Source organism: Poecilia mexicana, unplaced genomic scaffold, assembly GCF_051168715.1.
Source record: "Poecilia mexicana isolate PSO_F unplaced genomic scaffold, ASM5116871v1 scaffold_10, whole genome shotgun sequence".
Classification (NCBI taxonomy): domain Eukaryota; kingdom Metazoa; phylum Chordata; class Actinopteri; order Cyprinodontiformes; family Poeciliidae; genus Poecilia; species Poecilia mexicana.
In genome coordinates, this window is record NW_028263379.1 from 13113969 (window position 1) to 13138330 (window position 24362).

Sequence of the window (24362 nt, forward strand, 5' to 3'; positions counted from 1 at the left end):
AGGCTCTCCAGACAACCTTTCTAAATGTTTGCCAAAATAAGTAGCCTCAGCTCGTCTGAGTTGTATGAAGGAGAGTTTCACTGCAGCTGCATTTTTCTCTCTTGAAGTTTTAAGAAATTTTGAATTTTGAACATGAAAATTAATGTAAATATTGTGCTCAAGCCGTCTTAATAGAGACGTTAAATTGATCTAACAGGTTAAATTTATCTAATTTCTGTCGTTATTAAACTACTTTTAAGACTTTTCTTAAAATACATTCAAAATAAAATGTTTGCAAATCTTTCAACTAGTTAAACAGTTCGTTTTATCAGAGTGATATCAAAGTGTTTGCCTCCACTGACTGCCATAATGCTATTTATGTGTTATAAAAATTTACTGGGCTTGATATTTGATCTAATCTCTTCACCTAATATACACATAACACCAGCTTGAATGTGATTCTCTGTTTTTTAATCTATTAGGCAAAATAGCTTCCAGGCTAAGATAATAGAGGCGAAACATCAAGTTACACAAAGTTTTCCCCTTTGTCTAGATGGATATTTAATATCTATAAATTTAGGGCCTTTTTAATGATAAAAGAGGACAGTTATCATAAGTGAGTCTAATTTCATATGTTAATTTGTGTTATCCATGTTGCATTTTGATAAATTGAACTTTAAAAAAGCAAAACACATCTCGCACTCCCCAAAATGTCATTTCCGAGTAAAAAAAAAAAAAGTTAGCAACTCAGCACAGGACTCTGCTTTTTCATAGACCAGCTGAAATTACATGTTCTGACAGGAAGGACGTGTGAGTTACGCAGCCAGGAGCAGTGCAGTGTAGGACCAACAATCGTGCTGGGTCTGGGTTAAGAAAGGCAGTGAAATAAAGACACACCTAGAGTTCTGTTACCATAGTTAGCACCCGGCCACCGAGAGGCTGGACTGGAAGGGCTTTGATCACCTGTAACAACGTGGGCAGTCAAAGAAAAAAGGAAAGGAAAAAGGAAGGTGAAAAAGGAAGAGAGAAAAATCCATCAGAGGTGACACATTTGAGGTAGAACAAGTCCCAAAGAAAGAGAAAAAAGAAGAAAAAAATACCCCACATAAATGTCTGACAGAAAGAGACGAATAAGACAAAACAATAAGAGGACAATTTTTTAAGATAACATTAAACATTAGAGTAAATCTAATCTAGTCTTTGGTTTAATTTCAAGTATCAGGTTTTGGCCTCAATAAAAAGTAAAACATTTGATACTCACCAGCACCACAATTTTTTTTTATTATTATTTTGAAAAAGAAATCTGATGCTATTTTACCCCAACATACACTAAAAGTTACTTTAGATGTAAAACTATTGGTTTCTGTTCTATTATATCTGATATGCACATGGAGGGGGAGTTAATATTATTTTAGACAAAAATTGAGTTTTTGTAGCTCATTTAATAGTGTGATGAAGAACAATAATCAGGAACAATATGCACATATATTTGATGGAGCCACTTCTATAAAAACAGCTACTTACTCTCTATTCTCGCTTCATCCCAGTCTTATCTTGTATAATAATTATATCTTAGGCAGTTTCTCCTCCATCAAGGAAATTAATTTAACATCCAGACAGCATCTCTGTGTCATAGTTTGAACTGCATTACTTTTGTTTTTTTATGCTTTGCAATTGTTAAATGTAAATGTTCACAGGACAGGACTAAAAACAGTAGAAAAAATGTCAATCAGAATGTTTTGTCCCCCTCCAAAAGCAAGAATAATCTTACAGACCAATGGAGATGAACAATTAGGACAGGGACATATTTGGGTCTGTTCTTTATAAGCTATAAGGTTAAAGTACTGAATTACAATAAGTCAACCTGCCTAGAAAAGTCAAGTAATAATATTCAGGTTCAAAAGCAAAAAAATGTCTCTAGGTATTAATATTTTGACTGGTATTATTTGAAAAATGTGTCAATCTCTTCTCCTTGGAGAGAGCAAGCTACATGCCCACATATAAATTTTATAAACTGCTCTACGAAATAACTAAAACAGTAGTTTAACATTACGGTGTTTTTAAATGAGATATAAACCTAAAAATTTAAAACCCAAATCCTCCTCTCCATCTCATCGCCCCCATTGGTGTTTATATTCCCTTCCAATACCTTCTGTCATTATTGGCGGTATGGAGATGGCAGCACCTGTGGCTCAGCTGCAGAAATCTCGACTTGCATTTCATTTGACCCTCATGCTGCTGAAAGGTAGGACTCCCCTGAGCACGGCCCATTCGTCGAGGCAGAGAGGAATAACACCGGATTAAACCAAACTGGCTTTGGTCGTGTTTCTGGGAGATTTATGAATACGAAGAGGATCATGGTTCTTCTGTCATTCCCTAGGACACTGATTGTTTATGAACCATTGTTTATGGACTTTGTACTCATGTGGTTAAAAACACCCTTGAAGCAGGCGAAGAATTTGAGATGGTCCAATATTTGCATAGATGCGTAAAGTCAAAAGCCAATCACTTTGCAAGTATAACGTTGAGCTGGACAGGAAACTGAGACTGACAGACAAGAGGAGATCCCACAGAGGATCTACTTTCCTACCATTTCGTGGTGTTCGTTTTCGCCGATCACGGAAAGCTGCTCCAGACTGCAGGGCTTCCATCAGACTGTCCATCACGCCAGTTTCATCCCCTTCTGCAAGAGAACAGAACAAGAGACAAAAAAACATGTTTGTAGTGAAAAACATAATGGAGTCTTTACACATGCAGATAATCACAAATACACTTGTATGACTTGTTTATATGACTCAGATTTAACTTTTTGGCCTAAAAGTAACAAACTATTTGTCTCAGAGAACTAACAGCCTGAATACATTATAGGTCATTATAAAAACATGGTGGTGGCAGCATCATTCTGCGGGGATCCTTAGCAGGAGAGCTGGTCAAAAATGGATGGAGCCAATTACATGGCAAATTCTGGAGGAATACTTGTTACAAACAAAAATGTTTAGCTTGGCAAAACGGGCCTCTAGTGGTCAACCAACTTGGGGGTAAAATGTGACCTAATTTTGACCTAATAGTGACACTATAAAGAACAGACATCTGTGCAACCAAACATTTGAGGAAAAAAAGTCTCAGACACTAAAAACCTCCTTATAGTTCAACAATATAAGCATTATTTAGGTCTAAACCAATCAAAAATTGTGAAAGGCAGCTGTTCCTATAATGCAAACACTTTGCATTTATTTTATTTTTGAGCTGTGAATTTAAACGTTTTAAATCAAAGCATATTACTGTGTTAGAATAGTTTAGATTTTACTCTGTTTTTCTAAGATTTACAAACTGATGTTCTCAGATTCCCTCATCTAATCTGACCGAGTTTGAGTGGAGAAGAACATTTTGCTGCAGCTAGAGCTACAACAAAATGTGGAAATACACACTACACTTTTCAGATTTTTATCTTTAAACCAGTGTTGTGGTCAAGACCACCTAACCCGAGACCAAGACAAGACCAAGACCAGAGCGTATCGAGACCGAGACAAGACCAAGACTTAGGGTCCGAGACCAAGTCGAGACCAAGACCGAGGGAAGTCGAGACCGAGTCAAGACCAAGACCAGCACCCTGCGCTACAGTACACGATAAAATGGTGAAATATGATCAAAATTGCTTCTCAAATTGATCTCAAAGATCCATATTCCCATAAAAACACTTAGATATTAAATATTTAACAAATTTGACTAATATTAAAAGGAGGACAAACTTTGTTCTGCTTTGCTTCCATCTTTGTGCTACAATCCGCGGTGGTCTCGTGCCATCCCTAAAAAGATAATGCCTTGAATGTTTGCCCATATTGCTCATGTCAGAAACCATCACTATCTGCACCATTAAACACAGCAATTGAGGCAATGCCCTGACGGTAAATAATGCTCCACTATGAACACTGACCAAGGAGCAACAAGCAAGAAGTATCCAAGCACAAGGCATTCACGGTGACTGTTTTCACCCTCTCTCCTGCTACATGAAGCCATGTAGTCCAACACCATGGCACACATTACAGCTGCCACTTTGAACGAAAACAATCATAGAGCAATGTGCATCCTCTGTGTGCTCTTTCATTCTTGTGTTTTATTTATTTGTTAATTAAAAAATATCAATGTACATAATTACATAAAATAATGATAGCTACTGCAGTGTACGCAGAGCATTACAAGAACAAAGAACGGCTCTCAGTGACACTCCAGTCCTATTTTCTAAGTAAAGAGCCGTTCAGAAGAATTGGACTATTCCTGAATGCCACATCACAATATTGCGGACTTTTGGACACAGCGTTGTCCCATATATGCGACAAGTCAGTCAACACCTCTCTCCAGGGAGGGAGGAGTAATAGAAACACGGTTATTGCTTGGATTTTAATCGGTGCGTTTTGGATCCAGTGAAAACAAAGATGTTAACAAATAAACTGGACAGTATGCTGTACGTTTAGTAATATTTTCACAGTTGCGGTCTCAACTGATCTTGAAATAAAATACCGAGTCCTCATCGCTTGAGACCGAGACAAGACCGAGACCATCAAAAAATGGTCTCGAGACCAAGACCGATCTCGAGTACTACAACACTGCTTTAAACCATGTATCATTTTTCTTCTGTAATATATGGAATCTATCATAAAACACCCATTACAGTCTAAACCTAGACAGAATGTGAACATTTCAAGGACTGTAAATAATTTTGCAAGACACAGCAACTATTTTCAGAGCGGCTACTCTTGAGTCTTGATGGACAGGCCCGTCACTCACTTTGGTTTGTCTTTTTTTCTTTTCTTTTTTAGTAAACAGTTGTGGTGGAGTAAAACACACTTAGCTTAGGTTAGAGTTTAGCAGAGAGGAGCCTCAGGATGAAAGCATCCAGTGATGGTCATTGACAGATATTCTTTCTGTGGCTAACGCAGGGGGAGCTAAGTGCTCTTTACAAAGATTTAGTGTGGAGCCGCTCAATACCGAGGCTTTCTATCATTGTTCAGTCAATGACACTGGGACTGGGCTCCGAAAAACACTCCCCCTGCCCACCATTTCATCTGCCCTGTGGATCCATGCAACCAGAGAAGTGAAGGCAGTCAGCATTGGAGCATTTAAAGAGCTGCAAGGCCAACGGCAGGATGAGATGTGGCCATACTGCGCGCATGAAGCTCCGCTCAGCAGTTCAAAAATAAGCTTAGGCTTCATATCTGGGTCATCTGTCTTTGTGCCCACATACTAATGAGTTAGAGGGGCAACCTTTTCATCATTCTGGTCTAGAATAGACATTATTTTAAAACTAGGATCATTAGGGTGAGTTATTGTGGACCTGGAGACTTGGCAATCAATTCTTTTGCATGTATGAGTAAACTGGCTCTTCCTGCAGGGTTTTACCGTCGTTTCTTGCAACCCGTTTATTGCTGGAGGGAAAATTTTGTGGAGAAAAATTCTACATTCAGACTCAGCACTTTTACAGGAGTAATCAACTTTTTTCATTTGTGTGTGTGCTCAGTGATACAAGAGTCAGCCAATAGTAGTCAATTAAAACATAGGTATTTCCCAGTGGTGCATCTTTTTTTTTTTTTTTACACTATATATATTGGCAATAAAAACACAACTAGGTAAAGTATGCACTTCCACTGCAAGACACAGCAATGAAAACAAAAATTCAATTAGTCAGAAAATGAGCCAATTACATAACACCAATAAAGGATTTTTTTTAAAAACAGAAGAACAGTTTTGTTTGTTCTTCTGTTTGATCGTAAAAGCAGGTCCTGATACTTTTGACACTCTGGGCATTTCCACAGCCCTGCAGGAAAGTGAAATAAGCACCGATTGGGACACTGATTTCCAAATAAAAACCAAAACTTTCATCCCAAATAAAGACTGTGGACCACTGAGCAACAGGTCAGTCCTCTGTCTCCTTACTGAAGGAACAATCCAAAATGTGGCTTTTCATTAGGTTTTCAGCAGGTGTAACTCCAAATCATCAGAATTAACAGAAATATAAGCATAAAATATATTGCTCTGTTTTTAATAAATATGTATCATTTTATTTATTTTTTTATTTAAATTTGTGATAATAACCAATTGCATATGCTTATTTACAAATTATCCTTAGACTCACATATGGGTAAAATGTTTTACAGCAGCTGTACAGCTCCTTAAAAGAGGAATTTAATTAAAAATATGTGCACATTTTGTGATGTCATCATAAATGTGCATGTGGAAGTTCAGAAGGATTTGATTTAATCTTAAATAAATGCAAATTTACAACAAAATAGCAAAACAAATAGAATGACTTGATCTAAGGGCGACAAACTGTATCTAATATGATTTTATAAATGGTAGCTGGTCGCTTTAATGAAATGACACATTTTTCTATTACTGCTGAAAGTAGCGTCTGCAGATGTTGCTTCTTTCTCCAGCTACAAACCACCCAACCTGCAATCACTCACACAAGTAAGAAAAGACAGTACAACTAAGAATAGAAACATGTCTTATGCAAATTTTAAAAAAGCAACTCTTAAGATGCCCTCACTAATTTTACTCTCTATCTCATTTCCTCCCTTTCTTCCTCAAGTCCCTCCCAAGGGCTACTTTGAAATCAAAGAAGCTGTGTGCTGTGCTTAAAAGCAATCCCGATTAAATCAAGCTTAATTAGACCAGCTTTATCTGAACAAAACCAGAGCCGAGTAAAGTAGTGCTTATCTCAAATTGCAGCACTACACCTCAGATAGCTAGCTCGTTGGTTTAAAAAAAAAAAAAAAACCAGGAGAGCACGGGGTTCGTCTCCTGTGGACTTGAGGAACAATACGGCGAACAGTTTGCACTTCTAGAACTATATCAGCTCCCAAGATCTTCAGTAGGTCGTCCGTATGTAGGCTAGCAACGACAGATTGCATGTTTGACAGAAGGCGGAACCTGTTAAAGCCAGGTAAACATTCATCTGCAACAACTGTGCTACAAGAAACTTCTTGACAGCTCCTTCTTCACGTAGACCCGAACATCACAGGGGGCGCCTGACACTTTGATCAATTTGTCCTACTTCCAGCTTAACTTCAGCACAATTCATCATTCGTAATGGCCGGGACTGTGGAGCCCTGCTAGACTGAGGTTCAGGGGGGAGAAAGTCTGCCGACAAGAAGAGCCAAAATGACTAAAATTGGAAGCTCACTCCCTGGTTACATGTCTGATCTCAATTAACTATTCCCCCAAGTTGTCCAAAGCTTAAACTCAAGAAACTCACAAACGAGCTTCCAGAAGGTAAGAGCACACTCTGACACAGTAGTGTCTTTACAGATTATTCGTGAAATCTATAAAGACAGAATTTACTCAGTGTTTATGGAAATAAAACTCAGTATTATTTGAGTACACTTACTGTGGTAATCCTCAACTCAAGCTTTCCTAATTGCTTATTGTACCGTGCCCACTTCAGCTGACATTTCTGCTTTGTTCAAGCAATTCGCTCGTCTTATTTTGAGCTGGTAAACCTAAGGCAAACAGTCGTCTCCCTCTTATTATCGGCTGTGCTACATTGCGAGATGAGGAATTACAGAAAAGCTAACCTTTTATACCTAGAGATCTTTCTCAAGAGGAGAGATCCCTCTCTGCTCACAGGAAATTGCTTTCTAAATGGGTTAAGATGGGCTAAGACCCAGGACATTGACAAACCCTTCCGGTGATGAAACACCTCGGCGGGGACCCGACGCCAGCAGGCCCGAGGTCCTATAATGATCTTAATAAAGCTTGTGGAAATGTGGAAGATAGTTAATTTCTTAAACACTTAAACCTTCAATAGGAGAAATAAAACTCTGGGAAGCTTTACTGCCCTCAACGGTTCCGTATCTTTCCCCGATGATCCTTTCACTTCCTTCCCATCCCGTACCTGGATGTCTGGTACCTTGACCAAAATCCTGCGTCGAAAGCAACTGTGAGCCCGAGAGATTGGCTCACCGCAGCATATTTACAAGCAGTACCATCACATTTTCTAATTAGGAGCTGTAACAAGAGCAATGTGCTCTCAGCTGGATTGCCATAAAAACTTCACACATCAGATTAGTTTTTCTGAAGTAAAAAAAAAAAAAAAAAAAAAAGCGAGCTGTAAACTAAAACAGAAAAAAAAAAAAGAAAGCAACTGTGATGTACCACCATTCCCAGGAGCGGAGCACTAAGTCAAACCTCGACAGCAGCAAAGGAGGGGAAAGGAAGGGATATGAAAAGAATAAGCACAAGCGCTTTAAGTGTCACCGTCAGGGAGGAAAACTGTAAAGAAGAAAATGAGGCAGGAGGAAGAATGCAGGGGGAGGTTGGCACACGCAGGGCAGAACGGGGAGGAAAGAGCGTTTGCTGGAATGGGTTATTGGGAGGGAATAGCGAGGCAAGACAAGGCACAAGGTCGTAAAACATCTTCCTGCATACTTGAAGGCCCCAGCTCTGTGACATTTAATTATTTCTAAAACATACTCTGCAGCGTGCGATCCACAGACACACATACCTAGAGCTGGAGTTAGACCTGCCATGTATTAAAAGTAATACCAGCCCATGTTATATATTGAAAGAGTGCTGGATCCACTTTATAAACTAAATGTTACAGAGCGGATTTCTCGGCTGACATTTTCACACCGAGTAGATAGATACCTAACGGAGGGGGAGATGAGAACGTATAACACCTCGCAATATTTGAACCTTTTCCACTTTTTGTCACGATGCAATCACTGGGATCTATGCGATACGTGCATACATATTCTGAGTCAATACTTGGTAGAATCACGCTGTGCTACAATTAGAGCTGCCAGTCTTTGGGGAACGTCTCTGCCACCCTATGCAGATCAAGACACTGAAATGTTGCCTGTTTTTCTTGGCAAAATAGCTCAAACTGAATGGAGAGCATCTGTGCACAGCAATTTTTCCTAATCTTGCCAACAAACAACAATTCAGGTTGGGACTTTGGTTGCAATCACCATGTTTCAGAGTGGAGACTGTTTGTTTGGGGTGACTGGAAGTGATAATGATTTTGAACTCATCTGATCAGAGTGGCTTTTTTCCCCATGTTTGCCGACATCCCCTGCATGTTTTATGAAATAAAAAAGCACTTTTATAGCTTCCTCACCAAAGGCTTCCTCATAAAGGCTCCATTTGTTGAGTCCAAAACTAATAGTTGTCATTTCAATAGATTCTCCCACCTGAGCTGTGGAACTCTGCAGCTCCTCCTTGGTTACTTATCTCCTTATAACTGTCCAAGTCTGTCCTGTGAGGTCAGGTGAACGGCCATGTTTTAGTAGGTTTGAACTTAATCCACACTCTATTCTGTTAAGCAGATGATGGATTGAACACTTTTCATGGGATCAGAATAAAAGAAGTTGAGTGTATTTTTGTGTTTGCTTTTTTTTTTTTTTTACATAAAGTACCAATAAAATACAAAGCACAATTCAAGCTTTTTTCTTTTGCCATGATAGATTGTCTATTTAAAAAATAGCCAATCATTCAAAATTGTCATTAAAAAAATCCCCTCTACAAAACTTCCATGTTAGAAAATGAAATGCAAAAACTGCAGCTCTAAAAATACTTAAAAACATAAATAAACTCTGGGAATGCTGCCCACTCTTAAACACCAGAAACCGTTCCTTTGATTAAGTGTCAACAAAGCCTGTTCATAACTTCAATTTGCTGTCCGGAACATCCTGCTTTGTTTTGCTGTGGAAAAACATTTGATCGATAAATGAGAGCTCAATTTCTGATGGTTCACATTCAGCCGTCGTGGTTCACAAAGGAAAAAAAGACAAACTCTCATAAAAAAGCTGCAGCTTTCTAAAACAACAGCAAACTCTCATCCTGCAGCTTAGGCCAATTACATCAGTGAAAACTTTCAAGGATTTAGTCCAAAAGCATTAAAACCACTTGAATTTTGTTGCTTTAGAACAAACTTTTTGTGCTGGAACACAAAGTGGTGCAAAAGTCAAGATCAAGACAAATGGTGTTCCTGCAATTTGTTTTACCAGTAAAAATCATACAAAACATGCTATGTACAGAAAACCTAGGAGTTTAGTGCATAAACAGGATCATCATGGCCAAGGAAGAAAGCATTTACTCCTCTAATTTAGCACATTTAGTCAGAAGATTGTTACATTTTTAAAATAAAGACAAAACACATTCTCTGCAGTTTTCCCACAAGCCATGCAAGTGAAGATGCAACGGTCGGATGAGATTTAAGATTTTATTTTAGGCCAACATGCAGAGTGAAGAAAACCAATGCAACATGGAAGTGGCAGCATCATGCTGTGGGAATGCCTTCCTTGAGCAATAATGGGGAGTTGGCAGGAAGCTGGAAGGAGCAAGAATAACAAGGTTGAGGCTCAACTTCCCGAAACATAAAGCCACAGCTAAAACAGTTTAAGTCAGGAATCTGCAACCTTTGCAATCCAGAGAGCAAAATAACTTACAATAATAATTTTGATGAACATCTACTGCAAGACATGTACTGTTATTCTTGAAAAAACACTATTTTATTTACATTTTTTGGGGTTTTAAGATACAGAAAAGCATAAAAACTTTCACAAAAAGAGGATGAATAAATTTTTTGAGTGGAAGAAAATATATTAAAGACGCAGATTTCAACCTTATGACAAGAAATCAATTACAATCAAGTTACTGGTACTTTTAGTGACATTCTGTTGTGGAAATTTAATGCATTTATTCCCTGAGCAATACTGCTAAAACCTCTGTTTGCTATGATATTTATATGTACAAATATTAGTTGGTTCATTATTTTTTACCCATGTTATAAAGAGCCATTGTGGAAGCTCCACAGAGCCTCTTGCTGCTCTGGAGCCACAGGTTGCAAAGCATATTGGTGCATTAAAATCCAAATAAAGTACAGTGAAGTTGATGGTTGTAAAGTGAAGAATGCAAATAGACATTTACAGGCTATAAATGGTAACCGTAAAAACGCTTTTTGAGACAGCTGCAGTTTCCTCCTAGCGAATGAAGTCGTTGCGTTTTCCTCCTAATCCAAATCAAAACCCAACATATGAGCAGATTACACACTACTTTCCACAAGCAAATTCTGGAGTCTAATTTGCTCTGTAATGAGATCTAATGAAAGCTTACTGGCCTTGCGCTTGATAAATTAAAGACAGTGTGAGAGAGTAACACAGTGAGATCTTAACCTCACCCCACTCCAGCTTTACGACTCCAGTGGAGAGGATGAGGAAGAAAGGGAGCGACGGAGAGGAGAGGAATAAGAGTTGTTTTTTTCTTCTTCTCCTTCTTCTTGCTGCAGATTGTTTTTGAACACATTTGAGCCCATCTGTTCCCCCACAGACAGTCACCTGTGCAATTAACCTGGACCATTAGCCGTGAAACAAAGGCCTCGGCGGAAGGAGGGGGTAGTTGCTTTATGGCCAGGTGGAGAGGCAGGCATCTACACTTTCTTTTAATCTCAGTCCCTTTCCCCACTCTCGCTCCCATGCACCTGGCTCTGTGTTATTTCCACACCTGAATTCAGCCACCTAGATGTGCACACAGCCACCTGCATTACTTTACAGCCTCCGCTCTGCTTCCTGTTCTCTAACTGTCGAGCTTTGAGCGCCGACATCCTCCACTCGCCCTCCTCCCGTGCTGTCCCAGCAGCTCCAAAGAGCAGGGCAAAAAGACACCATTACTGCCACAGAGAGCACAGACAACACAAGCTCCCCAAGAACAGCAGTCATGCACCTGTTAGATATCCTTCCCTTGTTTTTCCCTTTCCATCTTCTTTCACAATCTCCCCGCTGTCCAACCAACCGATCTCAGCAAAAGCTTTGACATGATGACCTGAGAAACTTCGGCAAGGCTTCAGGCTGTAATTTGAAGGAGTTTGTGTATATGGGAGTGCACAGGCAGCGGCTCGTGTCAAATAAAGCAGCAGGGGAAGGGTAGGATGGCAAATAAAAATGGCGAACTTGATGAGCAAACCCACTCATGTCCTCCCTAACTCGATTATGAATGCTCGCGCTGCACTCCATCCTGGGAGGAATGGCAGCGCGGTTACTACTTTATTCCCTGTTTGGCGCCAGGGTCAGGGGGAGAAAAAAGATAAGGGAGATGTGGTGAGTGGAAAGAATGTCATGAAATTGCCAAAGGTGCCTGGGAGGCAGGAAGGGATCTACAGGAGGGCAAGGGGGGGTAACTGCCCCCCCTGCAGTGGAGCTTTGCCACACCTCTCCCCTCCCACAAACGTTATATTATAATCAGACTTATAAAAACTAAACTTTGTTTGTCCAGAAGCCTCCTATAGCCTTCAAATTAAATATTAATTCAGCAAAAAATACATAATTATTGTTATAATTAGAATTCCAAACACAGTGGGTGCAATGAACCTCCAGGGTCAAACTGACAGAGGTGGGAAGATAGCCCAAAAAATGAACTTGAGTAAAAGTAGCAAGACTTTGACATATTTTTACTCAAGTAAAAATTAGCCGTCCAAGAAGCTAGATGTTGGAATGTTAAAAAGAAATTCCTCAAATAACGAGTAATTGTTCAATCATAACACCTGACTCAATATTTAGAAATGATGTCAGACTGAAAAAAGTAGAAATTTACATAAATTTACATAAATTTTGGTATAATTAAAATTTGAAAAATCATTTGAATAAATATATGCATATGTAAGACTTCTAAGAGACTGAGGTTCAATAATTTGTTCTTTTTTTGTTGGTATTATGTTTGTTTTAGTGACGGTGCTTAGAGCTCTTACCACTCCCTTGCTCCTCCCATAATGTAAAAGTTTCTAGATCTGCCACTGCTTGTAGGTAAAAAAAAGTGCAATTTCAGGACATTTTACCTCCTGAAATAAAGGGGAGGGCTGAAACTGGGTGGGTCCGGTCATCTCACAGAAGAAAGGCGAAATGTCCTGACTTTGGAGAGACTGGAGGAAAAAAATAAAACAAAAAAAAACGTGCAGCCAAGTTGGATGTCGACGAGGGAGAGATGAAAGTGGATTAGCCGCGGCGGCGATTTGCATTCTGTGGTGGAGCAAAAGCCCCAGCGATGCCCCGAATAGCTGGATGCATGAATAAGTAAACAAACAAAAACAAAAATAAACCCTCCATCTGGATGGATGCTGCCAGGCCCCAAGTGTGAAACAGTAGGGAGGGAAGAGTGGGAGACGGGAAGAGGAGGGGAAAGAAAGATACTTGCAACACAGTCGTCGTCGTCACGCTCTTCCCTCCGCTATCATTTACAGCTCCTGCCTTAAGGTCTGTGCAGCTACCATACTGCGATCACCATCCATCCACAGCTCTGGGCTAGTTTGCCCAGTAACAGTACCGGCACACAAGGGAGAGCTCCAACCCAGCACTGACAGATGTTAAGTTGACACACTTTCCCAACGCCACATGGGGTCACAATGCCGGGGTGCCAGGAGGGTCACAGGAAGCCGTCATCGCAGCAGAGAGGGTCACTAGTACCTCTTTTCTATAGGCAAAGTACAGCTAGATTTAGCTCCAATATGGAGGGCCCTGACCTATATTCATTTTCTCTGACCCAGCAGGACCTTCGCTTTAATGGTGTCTCTTTTTATCCAAGCTTTTGCAAAGTGATTGAGCTCTTACGTTCTCGTCAGGGCCGAAGCAGAAAGCAGCGTTTTTAAAAGGACTCTGTGTTCAGCTTTTAGCAGCACTCAAATATGTGCGTTTCAGATACAGTTTTGTTTTTTATTAATTTCGATAACTTCTAGAGGTGTTAGTTTTTGACCTTTTCTTTATTATGCCATGAGATACTGACTAAATGCATCTTCCTTAATTCACATTGAAATAATGTACTGTACATTTGGAGCCATCAGAGGGGCTTATGTTTTACCGTAACACTGATATCTGCTGCAGCGTCTCTCCCTAATGCAACCGCAGGGAGCTCCTTAATCCCACACCTTTAATTGCTCTAATGTAATCCTCATCCTTCCTCCTGCTGCTTTGCATTAAATGCTAATAAATGCAAACTACTAAATGATTTTTATGGCAGAAAAAAAAACTACAGCAAAGGCAGCCCAGGTTTGTGGTTGAGCCACACATTTTTCATATGTTAGTTGCAGGTAGGGTAGGATCTGTATACAGATGTAGATTACATGAAGTCCTCACTGTCATGAAGGTTTAATTGGGTTTTATTTGAGCTAATCTTTTTATTTTAAATCATTTTTACAAACAAGTACTTGTCCATTCATGGTCAAAATGATAAATAGCTGCTTACATATATGCATATATCCCCAGTAAGAGCTGGATAAATGTCGATTTGGAAGTTGCACCTTGACTGCAAGCCTTTGATAATATTCACTGAGCTTCTACTTGTTGCGAGATAGTTGCTTCTCTCCTTGGCAGTATTGGTATTTGTTTGGTTTTCAGGCAACGCTTCTGTGTTGTTTTCCATGTTGACGCTAATTAACCGTTTTTTTGTCATCAGGTTTCAACCCAGCTGATGATATGACGAAACTGAAGCATTTGAAGGTTTACCTTCTAATGCATCCTCACCGCTGGCAGCAAAACAACCCACAGCATGATGCCACTGCCACCATACTTGAAAGTTAGCACATTAGATCTGAGCCTCATCTTGACTCTTTCAGAAATTTGTTTCATTACTGTTAACAGCTGTCTTTGTCCATTTGATCTGTGTCAGAGGACTTAATAGTGAAGTTCACATTGTGATCTGGGATGGCTAACAAATAATTTCAGCGAATTAAAAAAATAAAAAAATCCCAAGCAATCTATCCTGGCTCTCATAGAGCTCCGTTTTTAAACAGTGGCACGTAGCGGATACATAGTTTTGTAATGCAGATCAAGATCGCATCTGAACCAAACCCCACATGGGCTGTTTGCCTCAGCGTAAGGCGGCCCTGTCTGGGGAAGCTAAATGGATTTGACAATGGGATTTGATGGTCTTTGTAGTGAGGGTAATTAGGTTTGATTGACTGTAAAGTGACTGGTGGGGTCCAGATCTGGGAGGGGAAATGATCAGACACTTGAACCACCCACAAATTAATGAGATTCAACTGTGCCTGCGCTTACTGCGCTGAGGAAGAAAAGAGCAGTCGACAGAGTGATGAGAGAGAGGAAGGGATGAGGAAGCATGAGAGTGTGGTGTGAAATAAAGAGATCTATGGAGGAAGAGACAAAATAAAGGGAGCAGAGACATCTGAAACCTGTCTCACTACCTGAACTTAGAAGGGTGAAACTTTAAGATGCTAAGTATTATGTTTTTAATGCAAGACATTCTTGAAGAAAAGGTTGCTTCACACGTCGACAGTAGTTTGCTGAGAATAATACATGTCTGGACAGCAGTGGATGACTTTTTTTTTTTTTTTTTACTCTGCCAATTTTTGTTTTAGAGAGCACACAGAATATTTACTCCGTTTGTGGAACTTGTTTTTGAATAAATCTAATTTTCTACATGTCTCAGTTCACGCTGCCTGGTCTTGTGGGACTAAGCTGAGATGCAGCCGCCTAGAAGCTCTGTGCCGTCATTGCCTTCGGGCAGATACCGATTCTTTCTGGAGATAGAGCACAATCTAATATGCTGTTATTTATTACGACGAGTGCATGACGGCAGATAATCCTGGCGCCCTTGTTCCCGTCTTTTAAGGTAATTATGGAGTTCAACAATCCATACGAAGCAGTTGCAAAGAATAGCTTGTACTGCTTGCACTCCAAATTGAGGGCAAAGAAAAAGTGGCTTGCTAAAAGTTTGGTGCCACACTGAAGTGACATCAATATGCACATGAAGTAAAAGATGCTTGTTCTTGTGTGCAACGTGTGTAATAAACTACTGTACCTTGTAAAGTTATTCATGCACATTGAACTTTGAGCTTTAATGTAACAGGCCGACACAAAATTGAGCATGATTGAAATGATTATGCGCAACTCATTTGATAAAAAATGATTAATGCCCCTTTTATTACTTCACCTCTAAATAAAACAATACAACCAACTGCCTTAAAAGTCACTTTATTAGTAAATATAGTCAATACTTGTACTAAGAAATCCTTGCCTCAAGTCTTTTTATTCGATTATTTTTATATCTTCTCAGTTCCCACTGATGGAAAGTTTTCCCCCATGATCATAATAACATAACCACTTTTAACCACAGGAATTATTTATTCAGTGGGTTAAGTTTTTGACCATTTAGGCCAAAAAGTTCAATTTTGATCTCATCTGGTGAAACATTTCCACGTGTCACTTGATGCAGACTTGACTTGTATTCGATACTGCAGTCGTTTTGAATTTTATCCAAATTTTGCATCACTGATCTGAGACATGTATCATAATAAGCCAAACAGTAAGTCTAGAGGTAAATCAGAAATCTGATTGAGGTTGCATTTAATTATCAAAAAAAAAAAAGATCAAATTTCAGCAAAAAATTCAGAATTAACCATCACCTGCTGTTTGAATAGAGCCTAATTAGGTGATTTTAGGAGGCAACTGTTGCACTGGATTTTTTATTTTTTTTTGTTTGTTTATTGTTTATTTGAATGGGGACAAAAATTTAGTACGCACAACACTAAACTAATACTTAGCTAATTTGCAATGCATATTCCCAGATGGACTTTTAACCACATAGATATGAGTAAAGAAGGATTGTAGAATAACAAACCAAAAAAAAAAAAAAAAAAAATTAAGAGTTTACTTTTCCAAGACAGTGCATATAATGAATGCATGGAAGATCGCAACTCCTGGAAGCAGAAATTACACATGGGGGAATAAACATGCAGCAAATAGAGGAGCACTGAAACATATATCACAGTTACATTGTTGAAAGGCCTGCCCTTGTTTTTTACGTTCCGTCTCAAACACGAAGGTCGGCTTCGGCTATAATATCCGCTTTCAAGCTAAGCTGAGGCAAAGCGAGAAGCTCAACATTGTTTTTATCTGCTTGTGTCTCTGACCTTCACGTCTCTAAAGCTATCTACCCCGGTAATATTATTTGCAACGTCTGCCGAGCTGTGGGGACACTATGCAAACTTGGAGAGGCAACCTGTCCACCCCGCCGCGGCATGTCAGCTCTCGTCTATGATCACCTGGCTGGCATGGCTGCTACGCAGGTATGTGCTGGCCTACTGGCAGCTGTCAGTGTCACACAGAGCCATCAATCTGCAGCTCCAGCACCGTCAGGCCTGACAGGGCTCTGCCAGCCACAAGCAGTCAGCCGGCTGCACATAAATATGTCACTTTAGTTTAGCATGCCACAATAATGGAAACATAAATTAAAAAAATGTTTTCTGTGTTTAAAAATACACAAGAAGGGGAAGAAAAAGAAGCTGCAGCCAACTTTGAGAGAAAACGCGCAGATGTGGACGGGCTATCAGGTACAGAGTCAAAACGTGAACTGAATGTCAACATGTAGCGGTTTCTGAACACCTTCAGGTTTTTTTTTTGGTTTTTTTTCTATGAGGTCTGAAAAATTATACAATGTTTGGAATTTATTCAGGTTTGGATGCATGTGGGAAAAAAAAACAGAATATGGAAAATATTCATCCTCAGGACCTTTGAGCACATTTTATATGCATTTTTCAATTTATTTTCAACTCTATCAGTCCATACATCCATCTGTTTATCCAACTTACCATCCATCCACCCAACAAAAAGTAATCCAAAGCTAATTAAAAGTATTAACTTTTGAAGTAAGAGTGTTTTCCAACATGACTGACATTAAAGAGTCACAAATTCAACTCTTCCCTCTTTGACACCCGGCTTGTGTAGTTGGATGTAAACTTCTACGGAAATAAAAAAACATAGGGAATGCAAACCGTGCAGTCTGCTGTCAAGGCCTAACCTAACTAACCTCACCGACTTATTTTTCCCTCGTATTTATAAAATATACGCCTCTCCCAGAGAAGCCCACTTTTTTTTATTTGTGTAAACATACACCATTTGATCCACAGCGAGTGAAAGTTTGACAAGAAGGATGCATAAATAGAAGCTGCAGGCCCATCATTGTCAACATGCCAACTGCTCTCTGCAGAGAATCATACAGACACGGAGACCTCATTTTAGCAGGCCTGGCTGAGAGGGAAGAATGCCTAAAAAACTTAGCAGCTCAAAAAAAAAAAAAAAAAAAAAGACACACACACTGAGCTTTGGAAGAGGAAAGGAGGACACACATTTCTGCGATAAAAATCAACTGTGGCGACACCATCTTGAGCTGAACTCCATGTCCGTTATTACCAGCACATTAATTCACTCACCTTTAAGCTTTATGATTTGTAAGTGCAAATATAGATTTTAAGTTGTTTTTATCCAGCTACCAGATGCTGAATGAACAAAGATAACAGTATAAAAGATGATTATATTGTCCGTTCAGTGGCTATGTTGGAACATATGTCTCCTGCCAAAACACATTTATCAAACTGTATTCTGTTAAAGCAAACCAATGTATGGATTTGCATTTTTCTCGTGTCTGCAAGCTGTTGCAGTGGTTTGAGGCAGCTGGGTGGCCATCCATTCAGCAAAAAAAAAAAAAAATGATGCAATGAAGACAGAATAAAAAAGATAAGTGCATGTTTAGAGCTTTTGTATGTTTAAGGTTTTAGTGAAACAGCTGACTATATTCAGGGGGTTAAAAACGTCAGCTGTGTAATGTCTTCCTTTCCGAAAGTCTTTTTTTTTTTTTTCTTTTACACTTTGTCACATGACCACCGCAGAAATCCATGTATTTTATAGGAACATAACACAAGAAATGACTCGTAGTAAATATTTATCAAAAATCAAAGTTGTCTTTTTCAGTACATCATCTGATATTTGAGGCTCGGTTACAGACCTCTGGTTTAGATCACAGCATATTTATGAATAAGAAAGGCCCAATCAAAGTTCAGCTCTGTTTGTAATTGGAAACTGGAAACAAGACTTAGAAACTGGTGCTTACAGACACACTGCATGGCTCAGCTTTAGCTATTTCACAACTGAGCTACAAGCCGACTAGCTGTTCAAAACTGTTAGAGGCAGCAAAACATTAATCTACAGGATATAATTTGTAAAGAAATGCAAAGCAATGCTTAAATTTTTATCTCTAATAATAAACTATGTACCATTTTTTTCAGTTTTTCATTTGTCTAATACACAAAATAACAATAAAATCTGCATTTTTTGTGCCTACATTTCTCAGAAAAAGGTCTTCCTGGTACCTGGCTGAAACATAACGGTCTACTGGCATCTACTTATTTGCTGTGTTTTTTTTTGTTCATATGTGCTTCATGCCAAACCACATCGTGCTCAAAAAGCGAACAGGCTTTCCGGGTCTTTTGAGAGCTTAGTGAATTTGACTGGGAATACGCAGATGACATGCGGGTTCAGACACTCGCCCCAGACGGGGGGGCTGACCCCGGTGATGCCAGCGACCAGAGGGGCCCTGCTTCTCCTCACTCTGATGCCTTTAGCGAAGGAAAGTTCAAGTCCTCCACCACGCTGCAGCTCTGTGCAGAGCCCAGCTTTCTGCTGCTGACATTGTTTCATTTCCTTGCAGTAAAAATATCCTGCTCTTAGCCTGTAATAGACACAGGCATTAGCTTGAGTTCATATTCTGCAGAGCTCAACAGTCACTTGCACTGATCTAAAGTGGTTCTGTAAATGTTGAACAGCTGGTCAGTTCAAGAGAATCCACTTAGAGCAAATTAAAACAAATTGAGTGACTGGGTAATGATTTTATAAGATATTTCATACATTAAGATTTCAAATACTTAACTGAGAGGAGTGTTTAGTGATACACTTCTCTTATCTGTCTGTCACTTTGTTGGAAAAGTGATACAAAGAGAGGACATCATTTCAAGGGGTTATTTTGTTTTTTTTATATTACCACTTTCCTAAAAGCGTTTATCTGCTCTCCCTCTCCTCTTTCCTCCATCCTGGTGCCATCATGGCAAAAAGCTAAATGAATTAAACTCTCATTAAAAATGCATTTCATTGTTAATCATTTGCGAGCAAAGAGGATTAGGTTGCAATTTGTGAAATGACATAAAATCTATCCCTCCTCAAAAATAGACTCTTGAAATTGCGTTAAACAAAATACTATTATCCATCAAGCAGTCCTTTAAGCCACAAAATGAGCAAACCAGTAAATCCCTAAAATAGATAAGACACTGACCTGTGCTTAATTCTCATAGCACAATAGGCATATGTTTACCCCATCTGCTCAGCTTATGCATCCAAATACACAGAAAACATAGCTGGCTCTACTCAATTTCTATCAGTCTGATCTCTAAGAGCAGGTGTCTGAACTATCTATTTCAGGATTTCATTTAGCCTTTTAACCCCCAGAATTTAAAATTAATGTCAAAAATGCTCAGCCATCATTAATTAATGGCGAGAGGAATTACACGAGTCTCTTTGTGTTGCCCACTTCTGTGTTTTCCCAAGCCACCGCAGAAAACAAGAGTGATGCTCCGCATGAAATATTGATAGGAAAATCACCTCAAATAACCAACTCTTCGAATATGTGAAGCACATGTAGAATTTTAGAGCAGGCAGGGAGACAAGAGCCGAGAGTCTCAAGCCAAGGCTGTCAAACAGGGAGGAGAGGAGGCGCAGAGAAGAAAGATGCGCAACAAGAAAACACTGAATTTCCTGCTATATATTTTCCAACCAAACAGCTTAAAAGGAAACCGAGACGCGGGGCGCGAGCGCAAACCACCGAGCTGCTTTACCCTCCACCCTTCTTCTGGCTGGAGCTTACATTCCCATTCATCAGACGCATTAACGGAGCCCTGCATGCGTTTGTCCTTCCTTAGATTGCTTTCCGCAAAGAAAAACAACTGAAGGAGCAGAAAAAAATGTCAAGGTTAAAAAAATATATAATAATGCTGGTAACGACCTTGACAGGAAAAGCTGGCAGCGCTGAGCACCTCCTGCATTAGGAAAGTGGATATTCCACATTTTCAAGTCCACCGTCATTAAGACCGGCCAGTACTCTGTGTCGGTGCACAACGCAATCCCTGAAATTGTCTGAGGCTGCAGGCAAGGTAGAATTTAGATCTTTGGCCCGCGCAGGGTCGGGCTGAAATTATTTGCTTGATGATCGGGTCTGTTTGGACTTCTGTGGCTCATTTAGTAAGCCTACAATACATTCAGCGCAGAGAAGGCCAAACAAGACTCCACAATATAAAGATATATCTACATCAAGGCATAAATAGCTTAGCTTGTTTAGTAAGATAGAAAAAGTTAATTAAACTGCCACAAGCGCTACGCACAACTAAATGTGTACACGGCCCCGCCCTGACGCACTCCTATCAATCACACGTCCCGGATGACTTGCACTTTACTCAACCTGTGGTAAAAAACAAGATGCAGGGTGAGAGTATCCAAAAACTTACGCTGATAATAAGTCATCGTATATCTCAACCCAGAATTAGTCCAAAGATGCAGTTCCTTCACAACCAGGTCGCTGCACCTCATTTCAGTTTTTTATATCTCCCCCCCCTCCTCACAGATATTTTGGTATTTCAGTTTCAAGGCAAAGGATATGTGATAAATTAACATTGGAAAAAGCTCATTTTTCCTCCTTGTTGCGTTGTTATTGCATCTCATAAACCTGGCCTCATAAATCTGGTCTTTCTACAGGGGTGTGTACACCTAGGAGAGCCACTGTTTACATCTTCCAAACAAAAAGGAAACCGAGGGCGTGAGGACAAACAAATAAGTTGAACACACTCCCACCCGTTTCTGGTTGGAGCTTAAATTCCTACTCCTTTTGTTAGATTGCTTTCCGCATAGAAACAAGTAAAAATACATGAAATTATTCTAGGTTTAATGAAAACAATATGCAGGTAAGAACCTTGACAGCAGAAAAGCTTTTCATGCCAAGTGCATCTTGGATTAAGAAAGCGAGTTTTCCATAATTTTCCAAGGTCACCGTCATCGAGACAGTCCAGTAATCTAGGTGTCGGTGCGCAGCACAATCCCCCACTATCTCGGAGGCTGCAGGCAACGCTGCCCATGTCATCCTCATGTTTTATTCATTCTGAATGTCATATTATGGCATTCAGAAACCAAGATCAAAATCTGCTCTGGCAGAAATATTTAATATCGCACCACTTCTCCATCCTTCTCCATCTGGTTTGCCAGACACAGAGGGAGAGGGGGTAGACAGCCTCCTTCAGCTCAGCCATGTTGGATTATTGAAAGTAGAGCTTTCAGAGAGGTCTCTGCTCGGGGAACAAAAAAAAAAAAAAGAAAAGAGCGAGAGAAGAACTGTTGCATGCATCAATTATCTTGGAGAGTCTGTGGCGTGCTGGAGACTGTCTTGTCATATTTCCCAATGAGGCTGGGCGATGGAGAGGTCCTTGGCAAGTTCTGACATTTAGAAACTGGTGTGGAAATCCCAGTCTGTTAGTCAAAAAATATGAATAAATAATGGACAAAAGAGTGCACTGACTGCCTGTAAGGCCTCCCAGGCTTGAAATTCCTTCAGTGTCATTGTCATAACTAGACACAAGCATCAGCCTCTGTCACTGTGTTTTTTCCTCCACGTGCGAAACAATGGCAGCTCACACTGATCAATACACGACTGGCTGCCGTTGCTGCAGGACAGAGGAGTCATTACAGCGGTTCTGGAAACTGTTATACTATTGTTTTTCCTTGCATTGCTTCCATGTAATGAATGCTAAACTACCAGAGCCATAATGATCATGTTGAGATTGCCATCTACACAGCAATCTCCGGTTTAGTCGATAAAGCGGGCCTTAATTTCCTATCTTTACATGCAGCCCGTATTTTCCAGCATGCGTCTCTGTAAGCAAACAAAATATTTGAGTTTATTTGTGACTACTTTCCAATAACTGGAAGCATGACTGAATAAAATGTGTTCAATTTTTAGATGCAGCAGGGGGAGAATGTTTTTTGTCTACAGAATGTGGATAAGTAGAAAATACCAATTCTAGCATAACCTCTCTTTTGTCTGGAAGCACTGACTGAGCTATGGAAGCACTGTAAACATGAGAGTTGAAAATAAACTAAAATAAAGGACTCCCTCCCCCTGCTTCTCTGCATTAGTATCAGCGGCTGAGTTCAAATCCGTGTGCAGCAAATTTCCATGAAACCCTCTCTCCACCCTTGTGCTTCTTGTCCCCATGAACTCCCCGTCTCCGTCTCGGCAGCGGCATGGGGAGAAGCAGCGTACCTTTGTTCATGTCAATCAGCTGCTTCTTCTTCTGCTGACGCTCCTGCTTCTCTCGCTCAGCTTTCTCCTTCGCCAGCTTGGCTCTCTTGATCTTCTCCTCCATCTCCCTCTTCTTGTGGTTCTCCTTCACGGCTTCCTGATGAGGCGGGCGCACGCGCGCACACACACACACACACACACACACACGCACACACACAAACAGATAAAATCAGAATGTTGCTCTGCCACCTTCACTCTTTTATCACCTTCTACACTGTATAGTGCACAAGAGCAGCAGAATACCATCAGCAAAGTCTTATTCAGCAACTGGCTTGATAGAGATAAGCGTCTGGAATAAACAATGTATCTGTTGCTGTGTATAGGCCTGTTTTTATTATAAGCCCATCTATCAGTGAGGTTTCTGTACATGATTTCAGTCCCACAGCTGATTTAATGCCAAACCTACATGAATGAGGACATTCACACATAATCAGTGCTTTCAAAAATAGTTCATAGCCTTTGACTTTTACACATTTTATCACATAAAAAAAAACTCCAAAGTATTTCATAGATATCTTATGTGATATTAAAAATAAGTAAATTTTAAAAAAAATTCAATATTTCCATGTCAAGTTTTCATGAAAGAATGTTGCTCGTCTTATCTGCTATTTTAGCAGGATAGCTTGGTTATTTAATACATTTACCAGCAAAAGTTCTACAGCTTTTCTTGTAAGAATTGTAAAAAGTGTCACTATACAGACACAGAGCATCAAAAACCTTGGTACTCACAATAATTAACTAACATTTAAGCATAGTGCATAAAGTGGCCCAGAAGACCCCCGCCTGTTCACAGCAGATTCTTCGGCTGAATATGGATAATTCACCTATTCAAGGATTTTTTTGTAAAGAATATCTAACATGTTATAAAGAAAATGCAGCTTTGGAAGCTAAAACACCAGGCGCCATGCTACTCGCCGTGCTATTGGCACCATTCTCATTTTTCTCGACGCCAATAGGCTGCACCCCAAAACCAGAGATAAAAACAAAAAAACAGGTATTAACTTGATAATTATGCTCACTCAGTTGGTCAATAACATAAAATCCAATTAAAATACATTGAATTGTGTGGCTCTAATGAGACAAAACGTGAAAAGGTTCAAATTGGACGCTTTTGAAAATCTCTGCACGACATAATGCAGGGCATAATTCTTCAGACAACACTGGAAAGACATTTAATTGAGAAAGCAACATGTGGCAGTCGTGTAGCGAGC

General features: G+C 39.8%; 1 protein-coding gene across 6 annotated transcripts in view; it reads right to left on the reverse strand.

Moving 5' to 3' along the window:
- The window catches only part of diaph2 (diaphanous-related formin 2), a 440846-nt gene that overhangs the window by 63851 nt on the left and 352633 nt on the right, over window positions 1-24362 (reverse strand). For 4 of the 6 annotated variants that reach the window (XM_088009428.1, XM_088009427.1, XM_088009425.1 and 1 more), the window contains 3 exons: window positions 23113-23248; window positions 2570-2662; window positions 877-942 (listed from right to left, as the gene is read on the reverse strand). In XM_088009428.1, coding sequence (XP_087865554.1) covers window positions 877-942; window positions 2570-2662; window positions 23113-23248 — 295 coding nt within the window. The remainder of the gene's footprint in view (window positions 1-876; window positions 943-2569; window positions 2663-23112; window positions 23249-24362) is intronic. The other 2 variants (XM_088009426.1, XM_088009429.1) reach the window with 2 other exon arrangements.